The 24,936-nt window shown below is 40.1% G+C and overlaps 2 protein-coding genes across 2 annotated transcripts in view; one reads left to right on the forward strand and one right to left on the reverse strand.

Moving 5' to 3' along the window:
- LOC141900228 (uncharacterized) overlaps positions 1-8,999 on the reverse strand; it is a 33,668-nt gene extending 24,669 nt beyond the window's left edge. Inside the window, exon 1 of the mRNA XM_074787022.1 lies at positions 8,899-8,999. The gene's annotated coding sequence lies outside the window, so the exon portion shown is untranslated. The remainder of the gene's footprint in view (positions 1-8,898) is intronic.
- LOC141898451 (selenoprotein S-like) overlaps positions 1-24,066 on the forward strand; it is a 63,547-nt gene extending 39,481 nt beyond the window's left edge. Inside the window, exons 6-7 of the mRNA XM_074784336.1 lie at positions 17,717-17,792; positions 19,640-24,066. Of these exons, the coding sequence (XP_074640437.1) occupies positions 17,717-17,792; positions 19,640-19,725 (162 nt within the window). The 3' untranslated portion in view covers positions 19,726-24,066. The remainder of the gene's footprint in view (positions 1-17,716; positions 17,793-19,639) is intronic.
- Positions 24,067-24,936: the final 870 nt, after the last annotated feature.

The following is a 24,936-nucleotide window of genomic DNA, read 5'->3' on the forward strand; positions in this document are numbered from 1 at the left end:
TGTTCGCCTTTTCTCTCACATTCCATCAGCGGCTTGGCTTACATTGTCACAGGGTCTATAACCTGGCGGCCTGGAAGAACCACCGCGTCGACCATTCATTCATAGTTGTATAGCGTGAAGTCTTGGCGATCACTTTTTGCAGTGAAAACTGATGTTTGTAATCTATTTGTTAATTCATTTTCGAATAAAGATTCTAAGCGAGGTTTTAGAACACACGTCTGCGCTATAAGAAATAATGGTTGGGGCCCACATGCCTTGTTATTGTCTTGTTGAACATCGAGATCACCAATTTTGCTGATGTATACGTCACACAAAATTCAGCGTTTTAGGACGTTCGATGCCGCACGAACGAACGTCCTCGTCTAGAGTTTATCCCGTTCGATCGTGCAATGCTCCCTGGAAGTTGCTGATAACTCAACTTCGAGCAACTTACGGGAATATGATATGAGAGATCCTTCGTACGTACGTACGTACGTACGTACATACATACATACATACATACATACATACATACATACATACATACATACATACATACATACATACATACATATATATATATATATATATATATATATATATATATATATGAATTTCACCTTGCTTTATAGTCGACATTTGAAATGAAATCGGAGTGAAGGTGGCAGCTCCCGTTGTTCTTAATTGTATTTCTTCGATTTTTCAAACGTTCCCAGCGCTCGTGTTCTAATAGGGGATATCGAATGTCTGTTTCAATGACCCGAAAATAATTCAAGATGATACCCCTGCGAATGCAATATTTCCATCGTCGCAATATTTGATAATCTTTCCAACGCAATATTTCGCAATGTTGAACTCCAAACATGATTATGTAGTGCGTAAACTTTGTCGGATTAAAAGATTACGGCTTACCGATCGAAAACGATTACGGTCCTGCGTCTTGCGGTTTGGTCCATGCCACGTGTTAAAGACCCCTCGCCGTTCATTAACCCCAAATGATATCATTGAACGGCCAGTAGTGATTCGGTTTATAGATGCTTTCATGCAAAGATCTGATCACTTTAGTGGGCGATTTGATGATGTCATACAGGGGATTCAAGAGCTGAAATCTTTTAATAGAAAGTTATGAAATCTTGAATACAATTTCCCTCTAAAAGCAGCGATGATTAAAAGGAAATGTAAACGCAAATTGCCGTTCTGGTATTTCGACCAGATTTGGCGCGAGCTAAGCGTCGAGAACGCACTGTTTTTTTACGGCTGTTAATACTGGCGTGGTGAAGCTGTTATTTTTTAGATAGTCAAAGAATACGCACGCGCGCAGTACAATATACACCGCACCATCTTCATCGTCATCGCTTCGATTCTGAGGAGCTTCAAACGATGAAGGATTGTCCGTACACCACTTGAACGTTACATCTGTCGCGTTGCATTGCGAATGTACGTCGATCGGATGGCGAGAGTGGCGTACTCGAGCCGCCAATGAGCCGCGCACGAGCTCGAGTATAATGATATTCCGTGTACGGCGGCCCCGAGTGAATTTTTTTTTTCGTTTTGCGAATTCAAACAGCGAAACTAGTTCTCTATGAATAGTCAGGAAACGAAGGCTATAGCTACATTCGATTTCACTTTTGGCCAAGAGAGCTCTCTGGTCGGTCACACGAGGGTTCTGCTCAAAGTAAGTTCATTGTACGAGATGAATTATTTCATTCCTTCTAAACGTATATTCTGTTGTTCATCGGTGCAGTTGTCAAAGATGGTGCCGTTACAGTTTTAAGTTCAAATGTTGAAAAAGCGAGGATGGAAAGCGCAGGTACAGCGCACAGCCGTAGCTGATGCTTCTCGAGTTAGTAGCAGATTAGAATATTCACCTGGCGCGTGTGAAGCCGATGAACGATGGCTTTTTGTCGACAGTTCGAACACTTTTTGAATGAAGAAAATGAAAACGACTGATCCACTCGCTCGACGACGTTTCGCAAATCCCGTAATCATAACCGACGCATTATACGATGTGTAGGAAATCGTCGACGCTATCTCACCGGCGAGCTTTTCCAATCAAGAGGCGACGCATTGCAGAGAAAAAATCGTTTCCGTATCTAATCGACGCGTGACGAATGATTTCGAAGCAATCGCGACGTTCGTGACGTGTAGCGAAAATTCGGTGTAACCGCCCGGCCTCGCGTGTCGTGGCTGACGGAAATTTGCGTTAACCTACGGAAATCCTCGCCTAATCGGACAAGTTTCGACGACGATTATTCGTGTCGCTTCGAGATATCGGACACAAAATTAGCCGGAAACGGCCCCTTGACTCTCGTCACATTGTCCTAAGCCGCGATGATGCGGAGACGATTTGGCCCGGGCCAAATTGGCACGGACCAGGCCCGAGTCAAATTTGGCCCACGTTCTCATCAGAGAGCGCGTTCACACATATACCACTCACTCGATACTAAACAATGCTTAAACAAAGCGAGTCACTTCCGGAACCAGCAATTCACACGCAATAATTTGACCCGTGCTAAAAATTATTTAGCTCGGGCCTGGTCCGACGTTTTTGGTCGGGCCAAACTGGCACGGGCCCATTTGGCACCCGCGTGTGAACTGCTGTTCCGAGCCTAATTTTGGCACGGGTCAAAAATGCTCGTGTGATAGGCATAGACATTGTGGGGAACCACATCCCCAGCTAACCTCCCCCTCCTCCTCCACCAGAGTGCGTGACGAACACTCGGTTTTACTTTGTAAAAATTATATCATTTTATGCACTTTCATTTTCCCCAAGCCAAATGCCGTACGGCCTCCATTTATAAAAGATATGAGATTGACATCTCTACTCGGTGTTTGGTGTAGTTTTCAAACATTGAAACTGAACGCGAAGAGTTCGTTACTCGCGAATTAGCGGATCGCCATTTGCCACGAGTGGAATCCTCGAATGCGACGGTAGCGTTGAATTCTTTTTGTTCTCTCGAGGGATTTCCACCCGATAGATGTCAAATTCGTCAAATTTCTCTGGTTCTCTGCACCGAGTAGGTGTGGTTACTTCCGGAACCGAACTGGATAGTCATATATACAGAGCTGCCAACTGTTTCTGATTTTCAGTATTTGCGACTTGTACCTTGCAACTAGAAATACTGGTTTGATTTGCTATGTGTGGAAATATGGAAGATGTTACTGATGGTCTTACTGTTGAAAACCGATTAACTGAACATTTCCTTTCATAATTCAATGAAATTTTACAGAAAAAAAAAATTAATTTTTTTTACTGATAGCACTTTTCAGATGTTGGCAGCCCTGACAACAGTGAGTACAGCAATAGTGGGGGCGGGGTACTTGGCTTTTAAGTGTAAGGGTACCTCAACATAGTACCGATTCCCATCAGTTGTTATTAATTAGATTTAATGTCACTCCACGATGCCAACACACGCTAACACACGAGATTCTTTTTGTCACAATCTGGAGATTAGCTCAAGTCGTTTCTCGTAATAATCTAACATGAAACGAAGACAAAAAATCGAGATCCGGATGAACTATTTGGTTGATGTTCGATTGACTAGCACGTTATCCTGACAAAGGCAACCACATCAAAGAACGACAATAAACTATGGTGAAATTCGATAGCTGTTTAGAATTCTAAAATCGCGAAAGCTAGATTTTAAGTTATTAAGCAAAATACATTTCTCTTAAATCCTTAAATCTTTCGACAGACAAATCTTCGGGCGTTTTTTTTTCTTTCTTTTCGTTCGAGCGCTTAATCTCGTCGTATTCATGAAAGTACGTTGCAAATCAAAAAAAGGAATCCGCAATTTCTGCCCTTTGATCGCTGAAAATACCTGGGTTTTTCAAACCCTCTGGGAAATAATGTAAAGCGAGTAAATTTTATCAGCAGACCGACGTGGAATTGTGGGATACCAGTTCCTGTATAGCAGCCGGACACTCAGTTTTCATATGATATCGCATTTCAATGTCGCCAACAGTTGGTTTTTCCTTCAAGGTCGTATACATGAAGAAAGTCTTTTGCGTCTACAGATACCTTGTGTTGGGTCAGCATCATCCCACACCATTCTTATATACAGGCGCGCGGATTCAGACGGTAGCACCATGTTGGCAATTGCGCTCCTTTTTTCACCCCCGACGTAAAAAAAGGGGTTCACTTAGTCGTGCCCATCAATCCAGAAAATAACAAGATAGGGCACTTTTAGTCGTCTCTTTCAATCCAGGCAGTATGAAAAAAGGCACATTTTCACAGACGATGCAGATAATCTTAAACGTGAAGCACATTCAGTCGTCCGTCAATTCCAAAAAAACAAAAACGAGCACTTTTAGTCGGTTCTATCATTCCCAAAAGTATAAGGGCATATTTTTACAAGACGAGGCAGATAATCTTCAACGCCATTCTTCAGGATTTCACCATTATTGTCTGGAAACTACATTTCAATGCAGTAAATTTTCTAGAAGGCACTTTGCATCAAGACTTCATTTATGGCTTGGAAATTGCACCAAAAAGCAGTAAATTCTCAAAATTCCCAGATCAACCTCGTTTGTTGCGGGTTATGCCATTTTCTATGAGTCGTGCTACCCTCAACAGTGGTCCCTGGATCCGTCCCCGTTATATGTATTTCCAAATCTCTGTGTAACACATTTATAGGCAGCCAACAAAAATAAACCCTCATCAGCCGCTCGACGATTCAAGCAGGATTAAAAGATTTTATAAAACAAACCGGCTCCGAAATTTCCAATTCGATTTCGAAAAAAAAAATTCTGTAAATTCGTCCGCCGATCCAATTACATGTATATCTGTACGATATCTGATTTCAAAAATCCTGTTTCGTTTTCGTCAGCTTTAATGGGTTTAGCATCGAATCAAATCGATCATTTAATCATTAAATCAATCAATCAAATACATAAGAGGGATAATCAGCCCTATTCCAGGATCAAGCACATTGAGCATCGCCCCCACGTCCCATTCTTCATATAGATCCTGATTGCAACTGGGAATGAAGTACCTCGCCGTCCATCTCAGTAATCGTGGATTTCAACGAGGCATTAGGTTTTGATCCGCGCCGTTCAATTTCTAATATACAATTCAATTGAAATCGAATCGACTCGGCAACGAATCAATTCAATTTTCGTTAAAAACTTTTAACATTGACTGCTTGAACCGTCACGAAAGATCCACGATCTTTCGGTGGCAAGGATACTATATGACTATCTGAACTCGAAAAGTCGACAATTCGACTTTTTAAGCTATTGAAAAATATATTGAGTAACTTCGGTAAAGTCTGATCTCTTGGGACCGTTAAAGTGTGTCCGGGTTGAGCAATATCCGAGTTGGATGTTACGTATTTCTTAAATAATGTCTAGAAAAAATGTTTCAACAAACATCCGAGTTGAACGGTTATCAGAGTTGATCGGATCCGACTCTGGTGGAGTCTATTGACTATGGCCGTAATGCTCTTCCCTGCTATCTACACTACAATGTAAGAAATGTTCACTCGATTCCATTCTAATGATTTCTTTTGTTATGTTGTTATCGTTTGCCATATAATTAATGCTCGGCATTAAAATTAATTGTTTTCTAATTACCTCATTAATGACTGAGCAAGGTTTCATTATTAACAGCCTCCGGTGTGGCGAAGTGTTATCATTATTACATTCACGTCATCGACTCAAACTCGGATAATTTTTCTCAAAGTTTTCCATTCTAAATATTTGTCTCTCGTTGTGTTCAATAGACAATTAATGATCATAATGAACTTTACTTGTCAAAGAAATATTTTATTTTTATGGCAAGACATCGTGATACATTACGGAGCCTCGGAGGTGACACGGTGAAAAATGAATATGTTTTAGACGTTAAGACGAAAAAATCTTTTCCTTCGAAAGAAAAAGTCTTTTCGTGGGAACGAAAAGTTTTTCGTGGCCACGACATAGTCTTTTTGGTGGAACGAAAAAAATATTCATTCTCCACCATGTCGCCTCCGGGGCTCCGTACATATCATACAGGGTGACGGAAAACAAAGCATTTACGTAGATACACATGTACTAGAAATAATGAACATTATTGACAATAGGTTTAATCGAAACTATAAATTGACTGACTCGTGCTTGATTTTGACCTTTGAAGAAACGAGCGGAGATCATTTGAATTATTGACGACAACGTAGAAGGCGATCTGTATATATGTAAACAACTGATATTTCAAATTCAGCCACGTCTTTTTTTACACCAAACTATTATGAGTCTTCGAAAGGGAGTGAATCAGCCGCAGCGTTTTCTTAGGGCGAGTTCGTAGATCGTCGAAATCGGTTACCGGTACGTAACGAGAAAGTAACTGTCTCGTCGCTGGTCGACGGTTGTCTATTCCGTTCACTCATGAAATTATGATTATAATTCTATCGGCGTGTAGTTTTCACGCTGTGATGAAAATTGGAGAAAATTTTAGCGTGTATTCAATAAGGGCGACTCCGAGAATATCCAAATCACGTTCGGAAGTAGATATTAAATACGGTATACCGGACGGACTTGGTTTCGACAAGGGCTGATAATGTTCCGCGTCGGTTATGAAAATTCTTCTATTGTTATGCGTTAGCAGTATCAGAAATACGCACCTTTTTGATACGGTAGTTGAAGGGTAACATTAGTGAAAAATTCTGAAAGCATGTTAACTCACATATCCCGCTGACTGAAAATACGAGTGCCTCTGACTGGGTGTTCTGCCATGTCGGGAAATCGACGATGATTGCAATTCAAAAATTTAGGGGAATTAATGAATAAAACCGAATAAAACATGATTCTAATTTGCCAAGGGGTCGATCCCGTGGGTTTAAACGGAATTGCATAATACCTTTCAATTTCTCGTGCAGTTAACGATAATACAATTGTTAGATTATCATAAATCCAGTCCAGACCGTGCTTTGATGTTTTATCATTGCTTCCAAATAGTAAAAAAAAGGTTTAAACTCATCATTCGGGGTAGGGGGCTGTACACCAATCTTTGGGGAGTTTCTTCCTTGAACTCCCCATATGCAACCGCGCGATTTTCAATGAAGGTTTAAGCCTCCGAAGAATGGAAGCGAAATACCGTTATCACTTAAAATGATATCCATGGTCTAGGTAGATTTGTACTTATAGCGAAGCTGTATTTATATATCCATATATAATATTCTACAGTGACAAATACATAATTGTATTACAATGTTTAGTACAGAGATGACGGATAAACGTATACAAAGATATTGATATGAATATTAGCGCGGACAGTAGAAAGAGGTCTTCTTTGTACTTATACAACATATTCTCACAACTTCCACTACTCGCGAAAGTACAATTATGATTAAGCTAATTTGTCGAGAAGTTGCTATTCTAGAAATTGAGTGGGGAATCGCGAGGTGTCGTTGGTTTACGAACTCAGATCAGTTATTAAATTTCATAGCTATCTACTAATTATCGAATGCTATTATAAGGTGTTCCCGATACATATGGGTTCGGTTTGAATGCATCTTTACGGTACGTATCACCAGGACCGCCTGTTCTATCGTCGAGACTTAAGCCCAAAAGTGGTCATAAGTATTAAGAATGGCCATAAGATGGTCTTTGACGTCATGAGTCTAAGCCATGTCTATGGACCCCCCCGCCCCCTATTGCAGAGGTGGCGACCGAAACGCACTTGCACGAATCACTTTTAAGAAGCGTAGTTTTAATCTCATCGAGTTTGAATATCAGACTGTTTGAAGTTGGATGCGCAAAAAATTACGCGAGTAATGAAAATTCATATAGGCTATAAGGCGATTAGAAAAGTGTTTTCTTGTCACCCGCGGCATTCAGAATTTCGACGTAAACCTTCGGGGGAATGGGATGCAATTATTTGATTAGCGCATTACTTAATGTTTATGCGGATTTGTTGCCGGAATGGTGAGAGACTGGAAAAAACAGAATTCTCAAACTCGCGGCCTCGAGCAAGATTTCATAAAATATGAAATGAGCTTGAATTTATTTTGTAACCGTCATGACCGACACTTCGTCTAACTCGGTCGTACATCGAAAGCGGTTTTGAATTCGTAGCCATCGAGGTCGTGTAATGCCCGTTTTGTAGTTAGCGAAATGAAAAAAATATTAGTCAGCATCCTTAGTTTCAATCGGTTATAACGAATGTGTCACAAGCGTTGTTTCTCGGTGGAGATTAGAAATTCTTTTTTTATTTCTTTATTTCGGTTTAGCCTTCAATCTATGCCTCAAATAAAATAATTTTTTTTCGGAAATCCCGGTCCGATACTTGATCAAGTAAAAACGCTTTCTTCCCCGGAGAGAGATACATGGCATCGATGTACATACGCTCATCTAATCTCTTCTCATCCCAATTCGTAATGTACTCATTTTAATCGTTCCGAACGTGTTCGGCCATTTTGATTGAATAATGAATTATTCAATGTTGCAAAAATTATGCTATAGAGAAATATATTTTCCGAGGTGACATTTTTTAAATTGCTTTTTAAAGTATGATGATACTCTTGAAAACAAATCACAAAAGGAAACACCATTGCCGTTAGCAAATGCTATTTAAAAAAATACTGTTTAGAGATGTTGTAGAATTTCATGAGTTGTTGATCTGAAGAATTCTCGATTAAAAGTTGAATATTCGCGAAGTGACTGGTTATCAAGTCGAACAAATTCCTTCAAAACCGAATGACAAGTCGATGAAATGTTTTTGAAATATTAGTTTCAATTAGGCGCTCTCAAAACAAATAGAATGAAACGGAATGTAAAGTTTTTACGGATAAATCCTACAAAGTTTGAAAAAAGCTTTGATACAATTAGTATTCATCGAAGTGCATTATTTTCCGAAATATCAGACTAACCCGCGTATAAAAACTATTCGAGTAATAACTAAAAATCGCGAATGAGAAAGAAACGAGAAAAAAGATTTCTTACCTTGAATTACGATATATGTATGGATTATACGGGTTTTAATGATTGATATCCAGCAGGAGTTCAATGATCACTGGCTCTCCGGCTGTCTGTCTAACTGGTGACAACTGGCTGATAGCGACTACTTATACCACTCGCCTCGCCTCTCAGTCCGTCTCGTGTGCGCGCGCGCGTGCGCATAAAATCTGTGTGCATCATTATGATGTGCGTGCCCCCGTTAATTTATCTGGCATTATACGTAGTTATCTTCGAAATGCAAAATATCTTTCCTTTTTTATAATGGAAGAGGACTGAAAATATAGTTTACGACAGAATTTTAACTTAAGTCCCTCGCTAGCGAGCCGACATATCAGTCCGACAACACGGCGAAACAGCGTTATACATGAAGAACGTTATTTTTATTGAATTCGAATCAGAATTGCACGGCAGCATCCTGACGACGATTATATTTATCTTTTTTTTGTAGCTCCCAAAAACATGATTATTTTGAATGACAAAAAAATGACTATTTTAAATGAAATTTATTGTATGTGTGAAAAAAATCACACAGAAAAATGATTTATATCTATGTCGTCAGGATGCTACCGTAGAATTGGCGTATTTGTGCTCGTAGAATGTTTGAGTTGAGTTGAGCACCGGCATGAAAGAAAACAACGGCGTTAGAATTGATGAAAATATCGCGTCCATATTTGAATGCATGAAGTTTTGATTATGATAATGATAATGATATTTACTTTCGTTAACCATGTCACAATTATATATAATTCATACAACTATTTTTCACTCATCATAAATTGCAACGAAATACAGTTAGTTGCGCAATCTAAATCAAATATAATTCAACTCCGAGATCTTTTTCCGTATATAGCCTGATCGCCTGTAAGTCGAGAGAAAAAATTTTCATCATCTGCTTTCCTGAGCGTTATCGAATTTATCTAAACAATTTACAAGAAATGATGTCCGCGTGTTATGTGTGTGTGTGTATTTCATTCGATTCGCTCCGCTGACGCCGCTCGCGCGCGCACGCACGCAGACGATCTCGGCGCAGTGACTTTAGAAAAAAATATGAAGAAATTTCATCACGGCTGAAAATTGAAGTAGTAATCCGTCGAAATCAGTCACGGATACCGGCTGTATGAAAGTCGCCTGCTACTGCTGTCGGCGATAATTAATTTGATAAACATTCGACTGCCACAGAATGAAAGAAATCTCGGAGTTTATTTGAACCGAAAATCGGGAATCGAGGGACTGTAATCCGCTCGGCTTTTCATCGGTTCTATCGGCGACGCTGTCACGAATCGTGACTGCAGATCGTTCCAGAAAATGGTCGAAAATTGATGTTTTTTTTTTAATGTTTGACTTAAAAATGAGCTTGTGACATTCATTTCGTAGACATTCATTCAGAGGAGGGAACAAGGGAAAAAAATAAAATCGAAAATGTTTTCGAAAATCATCAACATGACCATAACTTTTACAAGTTACTCGATTGGAATCAAGACGAGCATAACAAAAACAAAAAACTTTTTTGTTGAAGAATTGTGATGAAAACACGAAGGAGGACTAAGAAGAAAATTTGCTGATTTTTGCAGAATTCTGGGGGCGGATCCGTGCCCCGAGTGATTAACAAAAAATGCTTTCCTAGAGAAACAGAAGTTGATGTTGACCACCGGGGCGAAAGGGTCGAAGAAAGTTAAGCGACTGCCATAGTGACAGTTAAAACCATGATACTTGTCGGATGGTCAATGTGGTTTACCTTCATAACCGCATTCAGAGAAACTGACCCTGGTGGTCATTATCGAACTTTAAAATATGCACTCGCTCTTTTAATCTATATCGGATCCGTAGCAGAAATGGTTGTAGCAGTCGGTGTAACCGAGCCGCGATTGAAACATGATAGATGTTCGTGGAGATTTGTGCTAATGACAGGATGCAAAGCCGGTGACGTTTCTACCGATCTCTTAATGTACACTGATACTTAATTGGAATGTAACGTAAAGCCCGATTTAGTGAAAATGACGCGCGTAATTTCACCGCCGAGGATTCGGCGTACGGTCCCCATCGGACTACCGAGGCTGGGTCTTTCAACTGCATCGGATTGCATTAAAACAGATGGAAAACAACCGCGTATCGCGTTTGCGTTCATGTTTGGCCAGCCGTGTTAAATCGCAAGCATACGCAATACTCTAATGCGCACTATCCCAGACATCTCGATGATCGGACGAATCTACGTATTTCGATATCTTCGAATAGATGGGCGAATATCTTATGAAATTAACAAAAACCGACAAAGAGGGTCATTGGCAAAATCTAAACCTGGGGTTAGAAACATAATAGAATAATACGGGATTTCTGATAAGCTTATGATGACATCATCTAAGCCGCAATAAAATCTATCAGTATAAATTCCATGTGATGACATTGAGTCCAAAAAGAAGCATTCCTCCGCATTTTCCGGAAAAGTTAAGGCGCTAAGCAGGCCTATCACAAGTTTTCGTAAAAGTGAACACTTCACAGAATTATTCATATTCGCTACAAACTCTGTAATAACATCACGGTAAAGCGAACGTAATGATATTTTGTATCTGTGATCGGAGTTCTGGGATCCCGTGCGTGTAACTCCTCTAGTCAGCCAGCGACAGGTTCTTATGGTGTAAACGCTCGCGAAATCTACTGCAAATCAGCGAATGAACGACACATTTCTATTCGGCTCACAATCGCGAAGGACCGCCGGATTTCTAGAAATGTGATTTTTGTGTAAATCAAACAGCCCTTTATGCGCTGCCATCCGCCGAAATCGGCGACGCGATTTTATCGTAGAATTCGCCGTGAAATTTAAAATTAATCCCAAGCCACATGGCGGCTCTCACCGCCGAGCAGAGCACGGTGCTTCTAAAAACTGATCGGCGAGGTTAATGCCTGCCTACAATTAGCGCTAAATTCAAGCCGCTTACGACAACAACAGCCATGATGAAATCAGCGGATACATTGACCGAGCTGTTTTGATCTTGAAACAGGGATTGACGCTTTTTTTATTTGGTTGATAAATTTCGTTTGATTTTTAGGGTTTAATCCAGTTATTTTGGGAAGTTTTAAAGACGCTTCAATGCAATGTCTTAATATTTGGGTTACACATGTATCTACCCTAGACACACCTTCAGCCCAAAAACTGGCCCTGTCAGACTCCATGGTATGGTTCTCCAGTAGCACCATTTATAAATCACTGGAAACGCATTTTCATCGATATCTTAATTATAATCGAGGCTTTTCCCCCAAAACTTAGTTCATCAGTACGTTTTAAATAATTTAGCCTTCCACATATCATGTCAGTTAGCTCCTTGGTGGTGTTCTTTAAAAAAGCCGTACGTTCTGAGTAACTGAATTTGACGAAATCCTTATACTCCTCCAGTACCAAATTTAATCCAGCATGGCAGAAACCCGTTATCGCTGCTTTGCAGCTATATTTCTTTATTGAGGTTCCCTGACAAACCCACCACACCTACCAAGAGCGAAACAGGGGGTTAGCGGAAGAGCATAGCGGCCGTATAATTACTTGAAATTTTGACTTCTTAACTCGAAATTTCAACTTCGTAAGCTCGAATTTTGACTTAGCAACTCGAAATTTCGACTTGACTTGCTAAGTGGAAATGTCGACTAGGTAGCTCGAAATTTCGACTTTTTAACTCAAAATAATTGACTTAGTAAACTCACTTTTTGACTTTGTTACTCGAAATTTCGTTTTTTTACTTACAAGGTGGAAATTTCGACTTTTGAACTAGAAATTTCGACTTATTAGCTCGAAATTTCGACTATGTAAGTCGAAATTTCACTATCCGCGCTACCTTTAGAAAGTATAGTGTATTACTGACATTGGAATATGTAACATTTTATTGCGCTTCGGTTATATTGAATTTTATTGCCGGGTCATTAACACGATTTAACAATTGATATTTAGATTTTGGCCATCTATCACGAAGAATGTGGCTGCCATTTAGCCGTGTTTACCCTCGGCGATTCTCATTTGGTCGACTCTGAATGGAGCTCTTTTAGCGCAGAGGATCGGGATGACGCAAACACGCCAATAAAACTTCATTGTCTTTATAAGTGCCGGTGTGCGCTAGATTTGTTTTTATGTGCCACTGGTGGGTATAGTAGGCTGATAGCTCGATCATGTGAATAAAATCGTCAGGCGTCGTCGTCCCGGCTGAATAAAGTTGAAGTTGCGTTCACAGAAAAAAAAACATGCACGCACTCAATACGAATTATTTGCGAATTATCATATCTTATTCGTTTACATTTACTGCTGTTTAGACAGTGCAAAATTAGGACTATTTCCCTGATTTCGAGCAATGGGTCTTTTGAAGGTCTTTAAAAGGCTTAAAAGACTTAGATCTGTCGGAGAAAGTTCAAATAAGGCCTGTTTTCTATTCTTTTCCATGGATGACCGAATCATGTTTAAATGTTTGGCGTTACGTACTTCCAAGCTACTGCCAAAGCCGGTTACGGAGCCCGGAGGTGACATGGTGAAAAATGAATATTTTTTATCGTAGGAACGAAATAATCTTTTCGTTGGAACGAAATGAAAAAAAAAGATTTCGTTCGAACGAAAAGATTATTTCGTTCTTACGAAAAGAAATATTTACTTTTCACCGTGTCACCTCCGGGGCTCCGTAGCTGATAGACTTATTTATTACATAGAAAACGTTCAGGGTCCCTACGACTCCTTGATTCCTTGAACACTCTTTCTAAACCAAAAATGTTTTTCAAGGTCCCTGAATAATATCCTTCTTGAATTTGAGCTAAACGCCCAAAAGTCCATGAAACTCCTTCTTGAATTTTGAGAAATTGGCAATTAGAAAGTTTATAGGTTCGAAATTTTCTTATTGAAAACTCCTTGAAGAGTCCTTGAATTCTGGTATTACTGATCTGTAGGGACCCTGTCCTTGTAATGAACCGTGATGGGAAATATTGATATTTCGTGATAACTATTTTCGTAATGAGTTTTAGATCTCGTTTTTACACTACTCATGCGTAATTAATCGAAAAATTTATGACATTTTGTAAATATATCTTTTATTATATCCCTGTAGTTTATGGATTACCAGCGGCAAGGTCGAATTTGTGAAACAATTCCTTTCGTCTAATTAATCGTAGAATAGCCTCGTGATCCGCCACTCGATCAGTGTCTATTTCGCAATTTTTTGCCATATCGGAAAAAAATGTATATTCTATTTTAGTTTATGCGCTTGTCACGCCTTAAATACGACACCAGAAATGTGGTCGACACCTCGCCAGTTTCCACAGGTCGCTCTGACTCCCTGCGCGTTACATATATAGACTTCCAACGCGAATCAGTGATTTCGAAAGTTCACAATCAAACTAGCTGTCGCCGTATCACCTGGTCATTGGATAATTGAATAGGCATTGCCACGTGATGAGCGTATTTTCATATATTTGATTCCTGGCAATTGAAGAATCGGCCCGTAATATTCAGAACCCATATAGTTCCACGACTAACGTGAATATCAACTAAATCGGTACCGATTAACAATCACGATTAACATCATTGCTACCGTGATTACCGTGTGCTTGATAATGATGTTTATCTGGCATTGACTTCGCGGAATTCAATTATAAGCGAAATGAAGTGTTACTGAAATTCAAGAAAGACCTTATAATGGAGATATATGATCCTATCTATCTGAATATATATGAGTTAAACTTACGCGTATCCAATTTCGATAAGCGTCATCGTCGTAACGATGAATATGATTTCAGGTCTGGCGACTGACTCGGTACCGACCCCCCGCTGTTTTATGAAGACAATAACAGTAACTTGTCAGCCCGATGGGGCATAGGTGTATCTTATTAAAACCACGGATGGGCGATATTATCATTCGAATCCAACTGACATCGTGATAAGGCACGGGACGCGTATCATCTTCGCCGATGTCAGATATTGCTCGCGGCCCGGCGGGTGACTTGCACTTGTCGCATTTTGATATCTTACAACGATGTCGCGTGTTTACAAATAGCTATCCATCACACCCTGTTACGCTCCTCCATTCATTAGCATATACGTCAACGTCGTTATTATATATTTCGAAATCAAATTAAGTGGGGAACATTTTTTGTTTTTGTCTGTGCATTTTGTTCAACGCTTCGTTATGCCCTTATACTAGCAGGATAACGACGGTTTGGTTGATGCGGAGATCAGCGTTACAGTAATAAGAAAAATAAGGATCCCATCCTCCCCCGGCAGGGATTCGAACCTGATGGCATCGAGTTTGCCACGGTACGAAACCCTGCCACACTAGACCGAGTTATGGTTCTTCCGTGAAATTTACCTCAGCGATTATACAACGAGCAATCTCATTGGTGCCGCAACTTTTCGCGCGGCAAAGCTGCGCATGTACCTGCGCACCCGGTCTTGTGGCAGGTTCGTGCCGTGGCTGAGTGTAGCGATGCCATCAGGTTCGAATCCCTGCCGAGGGTGGATGGAACATCCTCACTGGTAGGCTATAGGCTAGTTCACTAATTTCCTCACAGAGGGAGATATCTTCCAAAATGATGATGATGTTTTTTACTTCATTTTGTTATGATTTTCTTTTCCTAAATCTAATGCATCCTTGCATTCACATTTTAAGCTAAGCTAAAAACCTCCTCACAGTTATTTAGGACCAAGTAATCGTCACATCAACGCGAATCACCCCGACCAATAACCGTGATGTATCCTCAAAAGAAAAAACCCGACCAATTTTTATAGTTATCTAGATACAAGAGATGTAGTATAGTCATTAGCGGTATAAATTCACCTCCCTGGTGAAAGGTTTTCCTGAAGCCGTGAAAATATACAGACCGTTTCATACAAAACCAGTCCCTCTGAAAATGTTCCATAGCTCCAGTTGAAGTCGTCGTAGGATATGAGATTGCTGAGGGGGTGTTGGCTAGGTCCCCGGAGAAACAGAGCGTGTCTGAATACTGACAAACTTCTGCTTGCGTAAAGCTGACCACAATTGATTGAAGACAGACTCAACAGGACACAGGCCTTAATTAATTCATTGCGCATTTTGTATTATAAACTTAAATAACATAACAAAAAATCATTAGAGGCTGTTCATATATTTGTTTTTCGGGAGATTTGACTTCGGAATAAAAGTTCCTTAATCCACGAAGTGTCCTTGATAGATAGTTAATACGTCATAAGGCAGTTCTGCCCTTATTTGTATTAGCAAATTTGACTTTTGAGAAGTTTTTGAAATCCTCTACCTGTCCACCAAATACGATTTCCACATCCGCTCACACCCGCCTCGGCACATCAGTTACAGGTAAACAGATTGTCGCAGTTGCTACTGAACATATGACACGATACGTTTCGTAATTCTGGTAACTCGATTACTTGGATGCGATTCATAAAGGTTTCCCGATGAAAGGCTACTCGAAGGAACTCGGCACTATCTTGGGGAAATAGAATCTGTGAGTGACCAGCTGAAATCTAAGAAGCAACGTTGCCAGAATGTTTCGAATGAATATACATAAGAATGAGTTCGTAATGCAAAATATGCGATAAAACACTGGGGTACCGGCACACAGCAGATGGCGTGATAATACACTCGGTTATGAAAAAAGTTTATTTTCACTGGACTTTGAACTGGATCTTTTAGGCTCCCAATATGGTCAAAAACAAACAAATGATTGGCGTCCCCAATGACTGTATGGTATAGTAATGCTGGAAATCGATTTACTACTGAGAAAAGTTTTCGAAGAAAAGAATTCGATTGATATGTAGAAGAAATTCAAGCGCCATAACTGAATCATCTTCACCCGTCAAGGGATTCGAACCCACTCTGCTAAAGCCGTTCCCCGAACCCCTTGACCTCACGAGTCGTTGTAGTCGTTACTAGCCGACCAGAATTAGGTCGGGCCAATCACAGCGCTTGTTACAAACGACATTAGGCATCTATGGAATTTCCTGGTAAATGGACCAATCAGCGAACACGTAGCGAACGCGGAAGTATTGTCGCGTGTTGATATATGACGTCATGCGCAACAGCGCCAGTAATGAAATCACGCTTCGTGAGGCCAGGGGGCTGGTGGAAGCGAGTTCGGGAGCGATACCGGACCCCTGGCAAGCGAGGATGTAACTGAATAGGCGTTTTTACGAGCATCCGATTTTTGCGATCGATTTCGTGAACGATTTGCTCCGATCGTACGATCGAATCGAACGTTCGTAAAAATGACGATGGATTTGGCTAATCACATGACATAAATATGGCGACGTTGAGGAAAAAAATGTATGGTTTTGAACTACCCGGTGCCGCCATCTTGGAAATCAAATCGCCAAATCGCTCGCCGAGCGAGTTGGTCGATTTCAAAAATCGATCGGAAAATCGTGTTCGTAAAAACGCCGATCGTGAAATCGATCGCAAAAATCGGTGCTCGTAAAAACGCCTAATAACTACGAGCAAACCTCGGATCCTCGCCGGCCACAAGTAGAATCCTCGATTGCCACAGTAGCACTGCGGTTCTTCGCGCATCAATAATTTTTGTGGATAGTTTACCAACACTCCCCTCTGCGATCTCAATAAAAATTGGCTTCACATACATTGTCCTCAACACTGAAGTTATGGGTCATCACATAAAGTATCAGACTCACATAAAGTATCTTCACAGAATTTATAATTTGAGTACGGTAATCGAAGTTTGAAAGGCGATCTCGAGTTTGTTTTATGACGACCTTGCAACGGTTACTACCCGGGCTGTAGGGCTTCGATTTTGACCTTAAGTTGACGTTTAACTCAATTTTCTGTTCGTATATTTTTAGGAAGAAGAGCCGGGCACAAGTACTAGTCAGACGGTCAATCCGAAGAAAACTAAGAGTAAACCATTACGAAAACCAGGTAATTAGGAAAACGCGATGAAGTAAACACGATTATTTTTCACTGGGTAAATCTTGAGGAATTACCGGTATATTTGAAAGAGTCAAAGTGATCGAAAATGTCTGTAGATTTAAGAGCACCCAGGGGACTGAAATTTATCTCAATTTGCTGTAAATGAATAAGCTCCCTTTCCCGTCTCTGGCTCCCTCTCCCGTCTCCGGCTCGGTATCCGTCTCCCCCTCCGTCTCTCGCTTCCGTCTCCCTCTCCTGTCTCCGGCTCCGTCTCCCTCTCCCTCTCCCAACTCATATTCAAATCACCAAATCGTGACTAGAAGTCCATCAGCTGAATGCCTGAATGTGTTTGCCTGTTTTTCCCCTGAATATTTTTTCACCGTCGATGTGCCGCGGTCTCCGATATAAGGCAGACGGACAATGTAAACGAGATAATTACGCGTTCGCCGTGAATGCGGTTCGATTCCGGCTGTATTCCTCGCACCATTCCATCAGGATATTAAAACTTAAACAGTAAACGCGAAATACCGCGACGCCGATTGTTCAATAGATCGGATTATTAATCGCGTATTAATGAAATTGACTCGTCCGACACCGGAGGCTTTTTGTGATTTTCATTCTTTACAAATGCGCAGCGGAAATGATACGTTATAAATGAAAAGCGACACGGATTATCAGGGGCCATTTCGTGCGCGCCCGTCCGTCGACTTTTGTTTCTAGCCTAGCGCAACTGAAATTAACCTTCGTTCATTAGACCAATCCTGTCAATTATAGAAATGAAAACGACGAGGCCGGTTCTTTTTTATGGATCGACTTCATTCCTTTACATACTAGGTTTAGAGGTTTAGCTTCGATCGTGAGAATCATCAATCTATCAGGCACATTCCCTAAGATATAAGTCACCACAAGGGTGGCATAATCCATTCTTATGCGATTGGTATTTGTGGAGAAAACGAAGGCGTTCACTGGTATTAAAGTTGTTTTGAAATCACATAAGGCCATTATATGGGGTATTTATGAAGATTGCCATATTTTCTGAAGGACGGGAGCTATGAATGTTCAATTCCACGCGCGCTTTTTCGTCCAATGTAAGGGCAGTAATATCCGATCTTCCAAATCAATTTCCTATTGGTCTTATACAACAATAAAACTAACTTCAGGTTTCTTAATGCCTTGAAGAATAATACATACATTGCTTGGTTATTTTCGACGATGAATGATATGATATAAATCGTAAAGATCAATGAAGTTATTTTGGATTCGACATCGATAATTGAATTGAATTGACCGGCAACCAGTCTAGCCCCGATATATCGATGGCGTATATCCTCTCAAAAATAATCGTTCAAACTTATCAAATTATGAAACAACAGTTATGAAATATATCTATTTACGAAATGAACGCCAAAATTCACAATTGTAATTGTTATTTTGAAACGCCAATATTGATGACGCAGTGCACATCAACTCGCATAGAGCCACCCCTAAAATAATGCATACTATTATTGTAACGGTTTCTACGGAGTAAAAAAACTACCCAGTGAGAGGGACATTTTATAAGTGTTACCTTCAACGTTTTCCTACTAAATCAACACAACGAATGGAGGGAATTTCATAAACGATTTAAATTAATGGTTTCACTGCGTTTAGCGAAACTGCAACCGGAACCCAATCTTGCGATCTATTATAAAACTTGATTAATTCATCGAAAATGAACTAATGATTTGAATTATTGCCAAGAATATGAAATTGAACTTATTACGCGGGTGTCATGAAGACGTATAAGACGTTTTGATTAAACTATTGACACGTTGTACTCGATTTACGATTTACACATTGTTTCTTATCTATTTCAGAATACAACCCGCTAAGCGGAGCCGGTAATGACGGATTTTGCTATCGGCCGTCGAGATTTGGCGGAGGCGGTGTTGGGGGTGGATGAGGTTAATTTTCACGGTGTAAATGATATTTTCGTATCGCGGTCCCGAGTTTGATATTTCGTGATGCGCGCACTATATGCACGTCGATATCTCTTTCGATGGGACACCAACCGAACTAAATGAAGTTCACTTTTTCGGGTTCTAAAAGCTGAGCGTTGATTTATAGCAAATCGCACGGAGTCAAACCGCAGTCAGCGGCAATGTCTTTATAGGCCTGCGTATAACGACGAACCTGCGAACCGTCGTAATAAAGCCTTCTTAATCCGGATCATTTGCGATGATGAAATTCATCCTGTTATGAGAAGTGGACTGTAAGTAACGTCCGGATCGGTTTAATCCAGACATTATTTACAGTCGGTAACTGATAACCGGATGAACGTCGCCGCCACAAGCGATCCGGATTAATCGGGTTTAATATACGCTTTTGCTTTTTCGCCTGATGCGTCAGAATCTACCGGGTGTCTGTTACCGGAAAGTTTGTCCCATTTTCAATGATTTTTCAAAGCTCTGATCTATTATTAGGGGATTCCATTGGAACGGCCCACAGAGACTAGGCACGGTCACACCGCCGTTATTAAGACCGGTCTAGATTTGACCCGTTCCAATTTGGAGCGTACCAATCGTTCACATTTGCGGAAAGTCCGTTCCAAATGGTCCGTTCCATTTTAGACCGATCCAGTTTGGACCGACCTAAACGACCGAACCAGGTCCGTTGTAAATTTGGCCTGTTTCAGGTGCGTACCAATGTGGACCAGTGTAATAGTGGTAATGCGAACGCCGCTATTGAGGTCGCTGGTATTGGGCCATGCTTTTCTTTAGACTCGGTGGCAACGTACTATTAAATATAAAATATGAACCAAATGAGTACCTGCATGCTCCCACCTAAATCTACATCTTTCCGGTTTGTCGACAATAATACCCAGTTGACCTTTCGATCAATCGTATAATTATTTACAGTCAGAATGTGTGATAAAGCCTACCAGAAGCTGGCCAGCAGCGGTGGGCTTTGTCACCCGCTAATGTACCTGTTTAATTGTTCGCGTTAATGAAGTTATTTGTAATCACTTAGTTGCCCATAGTGTCGCTAACTGCGGTTTGACCTCTCCCTCGCTCTCTCTTTCTCTTCCCGGTGATAGCTGCAAACACACTAAAATTAATATTGCAGCGTGTTTATCATCACGAGTACAAGTATATTAAACCATGGACACACGTCCATGATTAAACGCGTATGTTTATTGGTATACAAGCAAACGTGTACTCTGGTGATGATAATTGGTGTTTGATCACCGCCGCCGGCAATTCGAAAACTCGCACGTCGACTTTCGTGAGTACTGACGTCGCATCGTGAAATGTACATCCCCCGAACTGCGATACACACCGTGAAGATTAACTAATTGTTCAGGGGCGGATCTAGGGCGGAATAGGGCACCCCAAAAGAAAGCTCATCGGAAAGCATCATCTTTCTGAAATACAGTGAAGAAGCTTATGAATTTAAACTTATTGAGGTATCAGTTTAATATTTTTTTCATTTCCCCGTCATATTTCAGGGTAACTTGACATGTTTAGGGGGTGCGCACTCCCTGCGCCCCCTCCCCTTGGATCCGCCCCTGTTGTACATTTTAAGCATTGACATGATTATATTGGTTCCGTGACGCGGTGGAGGCTGGATTTTTGAACGGGTATTTTGAGAATTTTTAGTTTTGTTGTCCGAAAAACTAATTTTATGAGCATGAATATGAAATTGAGAAAGGACGACGTGGTTCTTTCCCTGAACGAAATTTTCCCGCACATCTAAATTTCTAATAAAACCATCGTAAAAACCCAATTTCAGCGTTCATTTTTAATGTAAAACACTTAATTATCAAAATTGGAAACGCTATTCGCAAAATGTTATGTTATGATTAGCAAATATTCGGTTTGATGCGCGAGTTTGATGAGCGTTGGAAATTCACCTCTGGGAATACGTCGAAACTGATTGAATAAATAATGCCGGTTTTTTACTGGCGTTGGAAGCATGAAATGTTAAAATCTTGATTTGAATTTTTCAAGACCTAATTTGCCACAGATTTCGTCGTGGCAATAATTTTTCCCTAGGTACAATAAACGTCTAGAACCTCGTATCGACGCAATTGAGTCCAAATTCCAGGTATCGTGAAAAAACTGATCGTTGTAACCAACAGGAAAATTAATTTTGATAAATTTTTTGACGCCTTTGGAGTAGTTTGTATTCGATAAATCATTTGAGATATTATCTATTAGCGTATTATCTTTTCATCAAAATCTAAGTAGCGCCAGGTTATTCTTAGAAATTAAACGTAGCATCCGCTAGTAGAGTTTCCCAAGCCACTTTTCAATTCAATTCATTTTATTGCTCAAAAATTTACATACAGCAAAACAAAACATTCCAATAGTTACGGAAACATACAATATGGCTTGAGATGAATTTCAATCCTCTTACAATTTCTCTTGAACTTGTCTCAAGTGAAGTGGAACCTCATAACCAACTTGGATAATGATTCTTCCTATGTAACTATTTAGAGTAAACCTCGGACTTACGAATCATTTTTCTGACTTCTCAACGATTTTTCCTATCCTTTACTCGGACTTCGCTTACCTCGGACCAATTTTGCCGGTCGCAGTTTGTCCCCGAGTTAGGCGAGGCTTATTAGGAATTTGGACTCAAAATGCTATATCTTTCATACCGATCGCGCTCAATTCGAAATCCAACAAACAGATTTTCTTGTTCCGTGAAATTCGTAGCAACGATTTACTGATTTACTCCACCTCGGTATCTCGTTTTTATTCAGTATCGCCGTTCGAAGAATTAGGGCAGTATCATTCTTATTATTAAACTCGCCCGGTATCGTATTTTATACGCGAAACGTGTTGCTTCTGTTTAGCGTACGTTTCAGTTGTCGGAAATGAATATTTGCTTTTTTATCTCTGCGCCACGACGCGATGGCTTCTCCGCGCGCGCTTAAAAATTATTGTCTTAGCGTCGTGTGTGTAAATCACGGCAAATTTCGCTGCCGGTGCGACTTATATTGCTTGCTCTACGAATCAACTGACCGTCGTTGTCGTCGTCATCGAATGGGATGGCTAAAAATACGACGACGCTTTCGAGTCACTATAGATTATAACAACTCTGGAAACTGAATTGACCACAGTAGACTTCGCTCTCGGAGTCTGAACTTTTTAGGCCGTAAAATATGTCCGACTTGAGTGATATCCGAGTTGGATGTTATGTTTTTGATTCAGTGTCACAGAAAATGTATATTAAAAAAGAGAAACATCTAAGTTGAACAGTTATCCGAGTGGATCGGATCCGACTTGGGCGGAGTCTACTGTATTTGGGTCCACACTCTTCTGTCAGATCGCCGAGGCGACGCCCGCGGTTGCGATGGATGAAACGTAACCTTTAGGACAAGCCACTGCCAAGGCACGTCATGGGGGGGAGGAGACCTTATACAATTTTTTTGATATGATATGACAAAAGTGGTGGGGCCCCAATTCCGTCTTGAATAGATAGAGCAATTCCTTTGTCTAGAAGCCTGGAAATTCTACGACTGTGTTACGAATCTCAATTAATTTTTTAGTCATCGGTATACCACGCTTTATTTTCATTAGCGTCGATATCGATATCTTTCGTTTTACAAAAGCACGTAAAGAAAGCCTCAACATTCTTTCATAAATCATCCCAAGAATCCAGCCTTTGCACTGCCGCGTGTTTATACATCATGTTCGAATGAAACTTGTTTCCATAAAGGGTTCTGAACCATTGGAGCACGTGGATAAGATTGTTCTAAAATGTACACGAAAAAATATACCACTTCGATCCTGGAATAATCGAGAAAAACCTTTCTTTATCATCGCAGGGTTTCATTCGACTTATTCCCCGCTCATTCAATGTAAAGAAGAAACTCTTTCAGTGACTTGATATGTGATTAAGGTGTTATTCATAAAGTACTGAATGTATATGACGTGTTTAGAAACAGCGTGTAATACAGGGTGTGTCAGAAAATGTGTTACCGAAACTTTAAGAATAATTATTCGTTAAGTATGATAGTAGTTAATTGTAGTACGTTTATTGATTAAAATCGCAGGTGATGAATAATACAGGTAACACGGCTTAGGAGACACTGTACTTTATGAACTTGCCTTAAGGCAGAAGTACATTTCATAAACAGACGAAATACGATAATGTATTAATTAGCTCTTGTTTAAGTCTGAAGATGAGTGTTTAAGTTATTGACTGAATGTTTTTCAAACTATTATTATATCTGTATTGAATGGAATGTATATGAGCTTATTTCTGTCACTGTTTCGTCCATTGCAATAAAAGATGAAGTAAATCAAATAACTTTATTCAGTTTGTGGTTTTTTTTCAATAATTTTGATGAAAATCGGCTGAAGACAATGCCCGCAATGTCAGTATCATCATTGGACGTGTAAATCTACCCTCAAATGGATTCAGGCCAATCTATTCGGTTATATATTCATTTCGCTTGAGAAGACATTTTATTATGTATAAATGCAGGCTAATTCCATGCTTAGTCTTCTGGGTTTAACTTTAAGCGTGGACTCTAAAACGAAAGCTAACGTAACGATCGAAGGCGGCCGTTTCATTTCACGTCCCTTCGTTTTAGTGTCCGTGCTTATAAAGTACCGTCTACGGAACTACGGATGAACCTTGTTTTACATGTAATGAACATGCAACAATACTACACGCATTCTAAGAAAGTCATTTACCTACGCATTATACCTTTCGGTCAGTTTAAAAGGTAGCTGTTACATGACCTACTACATGTACTTATTTTTATCTCGGCTACACGACCACAGCTGACCTCCCCATAATTGGAAATACGTGACAAACTGAAGGATATTCAACCGCAAGTTTTGTGATACTGTGAATCGTCTTTTCGGCATGTTTATAGTAGTATTTCATAATAAATTTGACCCAAAAAAAACAATAAATACATGGAAATATCAAACCAAGATTGGCGGTATGTTGAATTTACAAAATCTTTTTATGAGTATTTACTTACTTTCGTGAATACTTTCACTTAAATCAGAACTTAGGAGAAAATCACACATCTTCCATTTAATCTACGCCCCCTAGAAGAAAATTGCCCTTCTCCGAATAGAAACGTACTTCAGATGTCGTTTCAGATTCATACCGGTATTTGGGAACCGTATATTCAAACTTAAATTAG

Source organism: Tubulanus polymorphus, chromosome 2 (genome assembly GCF_964204645.1).
Source record: "Tubulanus polymorphus chromosome 2, tnTubPoly1.2, whole genome shotgun sequence".
NCBI lineage: Eukaryota > Metazoa > Nemertea > Palaeonemertea > Tubulaniformes > Tubulanidae > Tubulanus > Tubulanus polymorphus.